This window comes from Ahaetulla prasina, chromosome 2 (genome assembly GCF_028640845.1).
Source record: "Ahaetulla prasina isolate Xishuangbanna chromosome 2, ASM2864084v1, whole genome shotgun sequence".
NCBI lineage: Eukaryota > Metazoa > Chordata > Lepidosauria > Squamata > Colubridae > Ahaetulla > Ahaetulla prasina.
Window position 1 is genome coordinate 91747876 of NC_080540.1, and position 13616 is coordinate 91761491.

At 37.1% G+C, this 13616-nt stretch overlaps 1 protein-coding gene across 4 annotated transcripts in view; it reads right to left on the reverse strand.

Annotated features, from left to right (window-relative positions):
- Positions 1–694: 694 nt before the first annotated feature.
- The window catches only part of CNOT6 (CCR4-NOT transcription complex subunit 6), a 62142-nt gene continuing 49220 nt past the window's right edge, over positions 695–13616 (reverse strand). For all 4 annotated transcript variants that reach the window (XM_058166530.1, XM_058166531.1, XM_058166533.1 and 1 more), the window contains 5 exons: positions 12547–12701; positions 9800–9954; positions 7940–8170; positions 5991–6193; positions 695–1564 (listed from right to left, as the gene is read on the reverse strand). In XM_058166530.1, coding sequence (XP_058022513.1) covers positions 1352–1564; positions 5991–6193; positions 7940–8170; positions 9800–9954; positions 12547–12701 — 957 coding nt within the window. In that variant the 3' untranslated portion in view covers positions 695–1351. The remainder of the gene's footprint in view (positions 1565–5990; positions 6194–7939; positions 8171–9799; positions 9955–12546; positions 12702–13616) is intronic.

A 13616-nucleotide genomic window follows, 5' to 3' on the forward strand; every position in this document is an offset into this window, starting at 1 on the left:
CTAGGGAACCTGTACTGAAAAAGCATTTCTAATTACACTGCTTCATAAAATAGAAGACGGCATACTTAATCTTCAAGGAATGGCGACTGAGGAATACAGTTAAATTGAAAAAGGAATTCACATGATGGTATTTAGTGGGGAAGTGAGGCTAGGAAAGAAACAGCATTATGCAATAACATTGAAAGAAGCAGTGCAGGGGTATCAGAAGCTTAGAATTTGTGTACCCACCATTTGAGCATGTTCATAAAAGTGATATTCCAACGCTTCACAAAAGGAAAACAAAATAGATGCCACAGCTTATACAAAAGTATCTTCATAAAATTTTCACAAAATGTTAACATTATTTTTTTAAAAATAAAAGAGGATGCCCAGGTTCCCTCTGCATGCACAGGCAGTGCTAATTGAGAACAAAATCAAGCAGGCACAGTGGAGATAGGAAATTGGTGACTCAACACAGAAAGTAAAGAGCTGTACACAATGTTCTGCCCAACCCACTTCTGACAGGAAAAATGCTAAAGTGATCAAACTGATGAGTGCTATCCATCCACAAAAGCCTAATCAGACACTGCTTAGCTTATCTGTTCCAAAAACAAGTGAAAGTTGCCACTTTAAGTTAAAAGAAAGAAAGAAACGGATGCATGTTAACTATGAATTTACCAAATTCAGATTTAAAAGCGGTGTTCTCAATTTAAAAAAAAAAATGAAGTAGTACATATGGGCTAAAAGCCCTAACAGTGCAAATCATTAGCAGAGAAAATCTGGTGCAACTTCTTTTACAAGCTGGCCTTTATAACACATGAAACAGATAAAAATTTAGCCTTAGTTTACAATACAATCATTTTCCAAATCTGATTTTTTTTAAAGTACAAAATCTCATAAATCAGGTTTTCTGTTGTTCATATACAATCAATAAAGGCTAAATTCAAATTCTATATTTTACAAACAAACAAGTCTGAAAAAGAAGGGAGTGAAGTATGGAAGAATGGTCTTTTGATTTTTAACTACTGGCCTCAAAAAGTAGTGCTACAGATATCTGTGCAAAAGAGAATTTATTATAGTAATTCCCTGTTTTCAAGGCATGAAATATTACATTGGATAAAACAAACAGATTATTGGTAACAAATCTAAGAAAGGTGCCCATGCACCAATCCCTGTCTAACAGTATATAAAGCATGTTGGGCTCAGAATTGTGTGTCTGATAGCACCTGGCTTTTACTATTTCTTTAACAAATTATTAGATTTAAAATTAAGATCATTAAGAAAGATCCCTGTTGGCCATACCTCACTCCTCTATATTCAGATTTTACAATTTTACAAATTACATCGAGGTTGTCCTCTAAAATGTACTTGACTACCTCCTGCTAGGCAGATGGATTCCATTTACCGGGGGCAGGAAAGGCAGCACCAGCTCCAGTTGTGCAAAAAGTGAGAAGTGGTCAGAAGGAATGAGCGGGTGTGGACAGCCACTTATATTGTTCTCTATTAGCCAATGATGATCCAAAGGTCCTAAGATGCCAAGAATATTCAGCTGAGGTTTAGAATAGAAGATGTAATCAATAATACCCTAAAAAAAGAAAGGAGAAAGGAACTGCATAAATATCTTTACATTAATAAACTATAGGTTTGTATGAACACATTAATTTCGTGTTAAAATATCCATTGGTGTATTTTTAGATGGCTGGTCTATGCAAAGTCCTCAGACATAGAAAAATGCCTATTCCAATATACATTTTTCTATAGTTTGAAATCAGATGTGGCATTACTACTTCAGTTTCCACTGCCTGTAGCTATCAGGTTGTCACTCCAATCCCCTCTGCCTGTAACATTTAATTTACAGTTCTCTATCCACAGATGATGTTTGCAATAAATCAGCTCACATAATTACCAAATAGGAGAGGTATAAAATTGTAAAAACCATTTAAATATCTGGAACCATGAGCCAGGGAAGATGGCTTTTGCCATGCTTTCTTAGCTACCTGGTGTAGCATATGCAGCATCAGAATGGCTACCATTGCATGTGTGAGTGGGCTGAAATACAGGACTTTGAAAGGGGACATTTTAAAATGATCTATTGTCTTATATTTGTGGTATTCAGAAATGACCCCTGGTCCCAACTTCAGGAGATTAATTTGATTAATTGCCTTCTGATCAAAGGATAGATCACAATGAGAGAAAGGCCGTTGCTCACAGAAAAACAAGATCAGGTTTATGGCACCATAAAATATGGTGTGATATTTTGGTGTGGAGAGAAGAAAATAAGCTACAGTTGCCACAGGTGATACTGAAGTCAGATACAGTAAACTCAGTTGTGAAACTAGTGGGATAGTTATCGATGGCAATGGCAATAGTTACAATATCCTTTTTCAAAAAGATAAAAAAAAAACACGATGTCTAGACAAGAAGGAGAGGTGATGTAAGAGTAGCCATAGAATCTGAATTGGTTTGATACATTCACCTAATCTCAAAAGATGTGAGATCCATACTAAGACATTCAGAATTAGTGAGGCTTATTTCTCCCACAGGCAGAACAGAAATCTTCATGCCACTGGTTTAGAAGAAGTCCAATTCTACTTCTTAGGACAGAATATGACATTTTCAAATGTATTGTATACTAAAATGTATACAATCCCATAGCCCTGGCTACGATGGTTGGGGCCTAAACATCTGGAGAACATCAGATTGCTTAGCTACGGATAATTCTAGACCAGGGATGGCTAACCTTTTCTGGACCGAGTGCCCAAAGCACGCGCAGGCATGCATGAATGTGCATGTGTGTGCCTGAACACCCAAAATGCAATCCATGCAGGGGCCCTGCGCATGCGCCCCTCCCCGTGTTTGCGCATGTGGACCCCATGCATGCGGCCCTCCCCCCATGCATGCACAAGTGGGTCCACGCATGAACTCCATCCTCCCACACACGCACATGCGCCTTGCACCCCCACACCCCTCCATGAATGCCCCCTGCCACTCATGCATGCATACACCCCCACGCATGTGTGCATAGCCACCCTGCACATGCCCTTCCCCCGTTCATGTGTATGCCACCGCACGTTCCCCCCTACGCATGTGCACGCCCCCTGCATGTGCCCTGCCCCCCTGCATGCACACGCAGCCACCTGCACACGCACCGCCCCCTGCCTATACATGAAGACCAGCTGGGTGATGGGAGGCGCACATGCATGCAAGGCAGAGCTGAACTGGGGCGACGGCCCACGTGCCCACAGAGAGGGTGCTGCGTGCCACCTCTGGCACATGTGCCATAGGTTCACCATCACGGTTCTGGACTCTAGCTGAGACAATGGAGACTAAACTAATTCCCCATTTGTCAGACATCTTTCATAGTACACTTGAGTAGTTCTTAAGATATACCAATAATTTAGCCAATGTACATAGTAAGAATATTGCCTTGAACCAATACATCAGAAAAAAAGTTCATCTTATTATTCAGAATCCAATATCTAAACCTTGCTGAGCCAAGGGCTTTTTTCCCAAAATCAGTATAGGAAAGGAGAAGAGACATGAGAGAAGCAATGATGAGATAATATGAAGTAAGAGTATTAGCTATAAATAGATTTCCTAATCTGGAGTTTATATATTCAAAAAATTAATATACTTTCATCTATTTATTGGCTTTGGGCAGCTTACAAAGGTGTGTTTAAAAACAAAAACATTAAACATTTTAACAACAAACTCCTATCATTAGAACACTGGTGGTCTGGCTAGCTATCTGTTTTAGAAGAGTAAAATAGATGACAGGACACTAAGTCATATGATCTGGTTCTGATCCATTGTCATCAAATTTTGGTTTAATATTCATTAAGTTTGTAATTGTACTGTTACAAACATCAATGTGATTTAAAACAGGGAATATATTCTTGAATTATACATACCGTATATACTCGAATATAAGCCGATCCGAGTATAAGCCGAGGTCCCCAATTTTACCCCAAAAACTGGGGTAAACTGGGGACTCGAGTATAAGCCGAGGGTGGGAAATGAGGCACCTACCGGTTGGGGAAACCCTCCCTCCCTCAGCTGAGAAGGCTGGCGGCTCCCCCGCCCCGCCCTCTCACTGCACCGGCAGGGCTTCCCCGCGCCGTCCGGTAAAATGTGAAAAAAAGAAGAAAAAAAAACTCGAGTATAAGCCGTATATACTCGAGTATAAGCCGAGGGGCTTAAAAAAAAAAAAAACTCGAGTATAAGCCGTATAGACCCGAGTATAAGCCGAGGGGACGTTTTTCAGCACAAAAAACGTGCTGAAAAACTCGGCTTATACTCGAGTATATACGGTACACACAAAATGTAAGTTCTCCCTGTATCAAGAATTACTGATTTTGAGCTTTGGCGTGGAGCAGCTACAAACAATATCTCTTCATGTTGTAAAAAACAGCGTGACCTCCAATTGCAACTTTGGATTGTCAATATGTGTTTGTTGTGTGATTGCCAGCTGGCTATTTATCAATGCAATGGAAATCCTGATATTATACCATGGGGTCAAATTTTAATGACATGTTTAAAAATTGGGCTTATTGTTCTGGCTAATTTGGCAGGGCAGGGCATTCTCTGGGTCAGTGGTCCCCAATCTTTTGGGCTCCAGGGACTAGTTCCATGAAGAGAGGTTTTTCCGCAGACCGGAAGGGGCATGGTTTCGTGTTGCCTGCATCCCATAGATGGGGCTTTGTTTGTGCAGCCTTGTTTCTGACATGCCCGGTATGGTGCCGGTCCACAGACCTGGGGTTGGGGACCCCGACTCTAAGTACCTTCAGCTAAGGAGTACTGGCTAGAGGAGGCCAAGACAGCCTTTTTTGACCCTCCATTTGGAACATCATTCTCCCATATTAGATTGGTTCTTTTTGCTTTTTATAAAGCCTTGAAATCTTGGCTTTGGAGCCTAGCCTGGTGCCCTGGGCATGTTTTGCGACCTATCACTTGGCTGTGTGAATGATTGGTTAGATTATTCTGGCTGCTGTGAATTTTATTTATTTGTTATATTGAATATTTTATGCATTTTATTTGTTTTATTCCAACCTGCCTAGAGTCACATAAAAGTGAGATTCACAGCTATATAAACTGAAGAAATAAAAGGTTTTACATGTAGCCTAACATGTTTTGGTCATTTCCTTACTTGTGGGGTTTTTTTGCCCCAATTCCCCCCCCCTTTTAACATTATACCCTATTTTTAAAAGCAAATAAAAACTCAGGTATTTTCTGAGCCCCCTCTAAGCTGTAATAAGAAAGGAGCTTGCTTCATCTCCTGAGGCCATCTGTTATATCTACAGAAAGCAGAATTAATCACTAGTGTCAAATTCATCTCTGGCAAGATAAGCAGTAAGTGCTTCTTTGAGGTCAATAGGAGATGAGTCACCAAAGCCAGGTCTCTCTCACCAGGCAGGGACAGGTCTGATTTATCAGTTGAAAATGATAAAAGTTCCACATGATGTTATATGATCATTCCTTCATCAATGATGAATCAGATAGGATAACCTCACGCCGTCCCTGATCCTTAAGAATAAATGCCATCCCACTCCACTGATAATAAGTGTTTCTTTAAAATTTAAGTCCATCTCCCACATTCAGTAACAAACATGTCTTGACCTGGTTTAGTTTGTTCTCCCAAACAACCTGGAAATGCTCAATTCTGAGATGTCCTGAATTTACAGAACAATAAAAATAAACAACATGTTACCAATAACTAGCTCTAATCCTGTGATGATCATTTCCAGAAACTTCATATACATATGAAATAACAGAACTTTAGGGGGCACTTCTAGATAATTGCAACAGGAAATTATTTCTTTCTTTCTTTTCAATTTCCAAAGCCCTGCACATTCTCAGCCTGTACATCCCTAATTCCTACCATAATTGACCTCACATTTCATAATGTTTCTGGATTGGGTTTTCCATGCTAAACTACATAAACCTTAAAGCAACATTAGTGCAATGGGAATTTGTTTTAAGGAGTTATAATCTCTGTGTAAAATCAAGCTTACCTTGAAATCAAATGTGTAATTTGTGTAAGGCATTAAACCATTCTCATAGGCACTCTTCAACTTGAAACCATGAGTAATCCTTCCATTGGTAGTTCCATTTTTCCCATTATAACTGAAGTTAGTGAGACTTTCGTTATATCTCAGTTCCTTGAAATCCTTATGATTTGTTTCTACGCCACCAGTGCTCAAATATTCAACCACACCTATTACAATGTAAATTAACAAAAGAACTATTAATAAAAAAGCAAATTTGTTCATTTCAGTACTATTGCTCCATCATGGCCAAAGGAAAATATTACCTGGCATTCATTTTTATACTGCTTTTATTGACTAAAAATCTGGAAATATTTACCAGCTTATCATAGTTTTTGTTTTCTATACAACAATAAGGATTAAGTATATGATTTGGACCAAATCAATTAAATTAAAGACACAGTGATGTTCTACATGTTTGTGAGCCAAAGGTTAATAAAACGAGCCTAACTCCACCACTGGTAGCCCTTGACTTACAACCATTCATTTACTAACTGTTTGTAGTTACAAAGGTATTGAAAAAGTTATTTATACTTATAAAAAATGTAGCGTCCCCATGGGCATATAATCACTGAAGTTGCGCCTCTGGTGGCGCAACAGGCTAATGCAGCCTATTATTAACAGCAACTGCTTGCAATATTGCAGGTTCAAGTCCCACCAGGCCCAAGGTTGACTCAGCCTTCCATCCTTTATAAGGTAGGTAAAATGAGGACCCAGATTGTTGGGGGGCAATAAGTTGACTTTGTATATAGTATACAAATGGATGAAGACTATTGCCTTATACATTGTAAGCCGCCCTGAGTCTTCGGAGAAGGGCGGGATATAAATGCAAAAAAAAAAAAAATTCAGACGATTGGCAACTGGTATTTGTGACAATTGCAGTGAATCAGGATTATGTGATCACTTTTGCAACTTTCTGACAAGCAAAATCAATAGAGAAGCCAGACTGACAGTTGTTAAGTTACCATGCTACTAATTTAACTGTAGCGATTCCCTTAACAGCTGTGACAAAAAGGTCGTAAAATGGAGCAAAACTCATTTAACAACTGTCTTGCTTAGCAATGGAAATGTTGGGCTCAATTGTAGTCGTAAATCAAGTACTACCTGTACTTAGCATTCATATTCAATTTTAGTCTTCAAAATTCTTCCACTTCACCAATACTTTAATGCTTTACTGAAGGTCAGTATTATTCTATGCTCCATATGGGAGATTAGAAAAATTTCCAGCGTGTGTAGTGAGATTGAACTAAAACTAAATTTATTAGATGTATTAGTTAAGGTGCTGGACTCAGACTAGAGAGACCTAGATTCAAGTCACCCTTGGCTATGGAAGCTCATTAGGTCACTTTGGGAGAGTCATTTGAGGTCACCAAATTAACTGAAAATATTATTACTGTGGGGAAAACTGAAGGAGGAATGGTTATGTATGTCACCTTGAATATCTGTGGAAGAAAAATGGAACAAAAATCTAATAGAAAATGCTAAATCCATAAAAAGCTTTACACACCTATTCTCAATTAAATGCCCTCTTAACTCAGAACCTGAACAAGTGATGGTCAAGCAGAGAATTTAGAGTGCTTTGGATCTTTGCTACTCATAATTTGAATTTTGAACCATGTACAGTACAACTATTAGGGCACCTCTTACATTTTAATTTTGTACTCCACCCTCTGCCTTTTTTTTATTCTTTAGAACTAACTGAACCTGAATTCAGAACTAATCATTTCTGCACAACAGTGTGCTCAAGAAGACCTTAGCAGCTTGAAGTTTCTGAAGTCCTAATTAACAGCAAGGAATCCATCCTACGTTTTAAGAGGTATTTCAGTAAATAAAATCTAAACTCTTTTAGACTGTACAAAAAATTAATGAGTAATATAATTGTTCTAATAATTAATTAGAATATTAATTCTGCTTACCAGAATCTGGCAAGGAATTCAAATCTGCACACAGTACAAGTGGAATTGTTGCATATTCCCCCGAAGCACTAGGCCTGAGATTCCGCGAGGCTTTGTCAATTATGTTCTTTACTTCAGAAAGGAACATCATTGTCTGAACCAACTTCACATCAGAATAATCTGGGTCCCAGTGCATGTGTGCATTTGCTACCAGAATTAGCTGTTTATCCATTACAGAGTGTGGCTTTCCAGCTAAAAACAAACAAACAAACAAATATTTACAATGTGGCAAGAATGGAACTGCACTGTATGAATGTCAATGGTTAATTCACTCTAGCCTACTTCTGGGCAACTAAATTGAGATTGTCAATGGAAATTAATCAGGATTCATTAGCCTACCTAGCCATTTTACCATTTAAAAAGAAAAATTAGCTCAATATCATTTTTGTTGGCATTATTACATTACTAACATAAGAACAAAAAGCCACATGGTGATAGTCTGCACACAAATTGTGTTGCTTTAAAACAACTGCTGCTGCTATCTATAACTATGTAGGCAAGATGATTCTTTAGTCTTTGTACTGTCTGCTCAGAAAATCAGAAACAACATGGAATAATTTTGTAAATGGAAAAACCCCAAAGGAACTTAGGCCTAACCAGTAATTATACACCCTCTAAGGGCCAGTAGCAATAGAAAAGGACTGCAGCATATCTTTAACCTGACCCTCATTGTTGCTTGAACTCTCTATCTTCTAATGTAACTTCTATATTTTCTCTTCATGGAGGCTCCCTACATGAACAGAAATATGAGAATATCAGATCTCTAAGTCACACAGCGACTCCCATGAATAGACAATGGTCTCCCTTGCAGAAGAGATACCTTCACAATTAAAAAAGAAAGTGCCATGTTATTTAGAGGCAGGGCTAAATACTAATAAACTGTTCTACAACTGTTTTTATTCAAGTTGCCCCTTTGTGTGAATAACTAAAGAATCTGTTGTAGTACTATCAAAGAAATCTGTTCTCCTCTAACAGTACAAGGGATCAGCGTTTTTTATAAAGCAATTCAAAAGTGGCCTCCTTACATAGTTAAATGAAATACTGTATATATGTCCATTTTAACATATGATCTAATTTTCATTAGACATTAACAAAACATAGAAATATGAAAAGATGACATGAGAAGCTGTAATAACTCACAGAAATATTCATGTTACATTTTTACTTTCAATTTTCTGACATCAAAGGGTCTTTTGTACTGCAAAAATTAGATGTAGACTAATTTTTTTGTGTGTACTAGGTAAGATTGTCAGTTGTAGCTTGATCAGATAAAATATTTTTCTTTGATACAAGAATTGAAGGTTTGTACCTTTAGTAATATTGAAAGCTAGGAAATTCTGATATGTGAAGAACAGGGGTTTTTTCCCACTTCCAATTAGCCATGTTGTAAATAGCAGTACAGGTAGTCCTCATTTAATGACTTTCTTGTTTAGTGACTGTTCACAATTACAACCATGATGAAAAAAATAAGTTTCTAGACATTTACAGGCCTAGAAAGGGCGGGGGAGCAAAAGAATGTAAACACAGTTGCAGTTTCACTTAAAAACTGTGTTACTGACTGACTCATTTTCTGCTCACAATTCTGCTCACAATCAAATGAGGACTACCTGCAAGGGCTAGAACTAGAAAAGTATTATAAAATATATTTTCATTCTTAACTCAATCACAACACAGAAAGCTTCAAAGCGCCACTGATCAGTCATTCATCTTTTTGTTTTGTTTTTACAGCCCTTCTGAATGATTTTTCCCTCCCAAAGAAGGTGTGTGTGTATATATGAAATGAGTTAGTCCAATCTACTCCTGGATTAACAACAAACTTACATGACATTTCTATTAACTCCTTTCGCAGTTCTAACAGCACAGCAACCCCAATGTTGTCTTTTGTCATGACTCTGTTCAGCATTGCTTCAGATCCTTCGGAGTTTGCCATAGCCAATTGGTTAAATTCAACAGTATGTTTTTGAACCAAGGTGAACCTTAAAAGAACACGGCAGAAACCAAGACGTCATTTCGCATTTTTTAAAAACAATTATATTTGACGCATCTTATTTATTTAAGAACAGGCTTTTTAAAATTTAGAAATGATATAGTGAAACATAGTATCTATTTAATACAGACAGCGCAATGACATGATAGTTAAAATGTATTTAATGAAAACAGAGCAATGAAGTGATAGCTTATGCCACATATAAGTAAAGGTCACTCAGGCTGAATTTCTGAGTATGCAAAAAGGAGCAATTCATTGGCAGAATGAAACAAATAACAAGGTTATCAACATATGCACTGAGATGTCAGCTAGCATTCATTTCCAATCTATATAAATTTTTAAAGGAGTTTTATGCCAACGTATGCTGTAAATAGCCTCTCTTAACAAGGAAGTCTGGGGTTTTGCTCAAACTTAATAAAGTTAATAAAGAAAAAAAGAAAAACAAGTTGTGTACTGGCAAACCAGTTCCTTACTATTGCCAAGAAAACAACTTGGATACATCCATGAAATCATTAGGAGTTGAAGAAGACGCTTTATTTATTCCTACTAAAACAAGACCAAACTAAATTGTAGTCTAGTCCAAACTAAAAAAATGCTACATTTATAATTGTTATAATTAATTGTAACAGCTGATGTATATATAGTCTTCTTTAAAAATAGAAGCACTTCATTTTGCAAATAATGTTATCTTGAATTCATCATTTGAGAGCCAAGTGAATTTTAAAATGTTACAGAATTATTTTAGTGAATCCTTCAAAGTAATACTTAGTGAATGCTAGGGCTTCAGTACTATATAATGCAGCGGAATGAACTCAATATATTAATTCACTTAAGATTCAGTATATTGATAGCTTCAAAACCAAGGTAAGATATAATTTAGTGATTTGGAAATTTATTGGCGTAGCTATTATACCAAAAGTTCTTTTTAAAATCTGTTGCATTTTGCCAAAACAGATAGGATTTAAATATTAAGGTATTTCATACAGCTTATTTATTTATTAGATTTATAGGCTGCCTTTGACCTCAAAGTAGCAAACACAACATTTCCTCACATCATTTTTCCAACAACAATCACAACTTTCCAACAGAATGGATTGAGACAATGTGATTGGCCCAAAACCACCCAAAGAATCTCCAGGGCTAAGGATGGACTTTACTGGATCTTCCAGATCCTGATTTGGTACACTTTAACCAGTACAGGTAGTCCTCGATTTACAACAGTTCGTTTAGTAACCATTCAAAGTTACAATGGTACTGAAAAAGTGATTTATGATCATTTTTCACACCTATGACTGTTGCCGCTTCCCCATGGTCACATGATCAAAATTGAACTGCTTGGCAACTGGCCTATATTTATGATGGCTGCAGTGTCCCGGAGTCATGTGATCACCTTTTAAGACAAGCAAAGGGGGAAGCCACATTCATTTAACAATCATTTCACTAACTTAACAACTGCAGTGATTCACTTAAATGTGAGAAGTACGCTCATAAACTGGGGCAAAATTCACTAAACAAATGTCTTACTTAGCAACAGAAATTTTGGGCTCAATTGTGGTCATAAGTCAAGGACTACCTGTATACCACACTGGGTTTTTATTAAAATTGACAGTAAGTTAAAAACCTGTAACTGTTTAAGCATCATGTCTTATATTGTGCATGGAGAGAGTGAGATAAGTGAAAGAGAAGACAACTGCTTAAAATTGCCTGGCAACTTTATCGTGGAGCTTTTTTCTATTTATTTGTTTGTATCCCACCCTTTATTAATTTTACAAATAAATGTACAAATAATTAACGGTGACAAACAAAGATGCCTCAATTCATAGCTCAGTCAAAGTTTCCATGTAAAAGCATTCCTTTACACCTTAAGAATGCTTACACTAGCATTCAAGTTCAACATAGGATATCTAAGATGAATATTCATATTCTTTCAGCTACAAATACCCATTCATGTCAAGCACAAACTACAAAAAAAAAAACTGCTTTCAACCAGTATACTAAACAATTCTAAATATCTGAATCTATATCTTCAATAGCAATCAAATCTCCTTGCTTTTATGAAAATAATGCTGAAGAAACTGGTGTGCAAAATATTTGACTGCAACCGTTTCAAGTGCCAAACACCTCATTAAAATATGAAGTGCTCCATCTTGAATGGAGAGCCGGCTGTTTTGTATCGCTCTGAAGTATTTTGAGCTCAAATTAATTCTGTTCTCTTGTTTGCAACATTCCCCAAACACTTGAAACTGCCCATCTCATACCTGAAACAGGTATTTCACAACCTTGTGTGGGGCCATTTTGCACCCAACATGTGTGTTTCAGATTTGAGGTAACTCAATTTGAAATGTATTTCACATTCTTACTTTAAAATCCACAGCCCTCTTTCTTCATACCACATTAATGAAAAGTTTTGCTGTTAACGGCTGAGGTATTACAAGATTCTTAAATCAGTAACTTATAAAAAGACCTTTTAATGCAAAGTAACTAAAGATAAAGCTAAAGAAATAGCTTTTGTTACAAGGAGAAAACCTGATTTATTTATGCAAGTTAATGCATGTGATCCAGGAAAAAAGCATTTGCTTACTTTTCTGTCTTAAAAAATATTGCACAACCATCAACATGCTTTCTTTCTTGTTCAGACATTGTCCTAGCTCTGGATTTTGGACTAAAGAATCCATTGTACCCACGTTCTTTCAATTCTGCTAGGAAAAAACTGTAGTACTGCTCAGTTTCAACCTCCTAAAATATAAGAAAGCGAATAATTAGTTAAATACAATATATTCATTTGTAATTATAACAAAGATTTGAATATCACCTGATTCCAAAAAATTCCAGGTAATTTACAAAGTAGTAATGAAAACACCACATTCAAAAACACCTGAGACCCACAAAACAAAACAAAAATCACATTAACTGAAAACTGTTGACTGAAAACCGGCAAAACATTAAAACATACCCTTCTCCCAAAAGGCAGTCCAATACCAACATGAATGGCTTTGTGAAAGTAATTTGTTCCATAACCTTGGGACTGCCAAGATCAAGGACTGCTCGTCAAGTGCAGGAAATGAGGAATCCAGGCAGTTCAAATGGTTTATTATATGCTAATGCTCTCTACAAGAATCTGAATTACTAACAATCAAAGCAAACTAGTGGTAGATAAGAGTCAATGGATTTCAAGGTGGACTGAACTTAGATCACTTGTGGGCATGAAGGGACTCGATATTGATGACATGTTTGACCTCTCCTTCGGGCTCAACCTGGACATCTCCTACATCACCTCTCTTTACTTCTTGTAGATTGTAAGCAAGTATTCCTGGGGTGAATAGACAGAACGGTTTGATTCTTGCTGTAATAGATGGCTGTGAAAATACATGAGAACTGAATCATGAAGGATTTTAAAGGGCGAAGACTGAAGTATGCATTGGAACTGAAAGTCTTACTAGTAACCACTGAAGTTATGGAAGCATCAGATGTTATAGTCCCAAAGTTGTTAGATTTTGCCAGAAGTTATGTTTTCAGCCAACTGCAGTTTCTGAATGATCTTCAAACACAGACCCATTGTAACAGTATAAATAAAGCATTATAGGAGCAGAAGGCACAGCTTAAGAGCTTCATAAGAAGCTACCATAACAGAAGTGCCAGACAAAGCTGGGC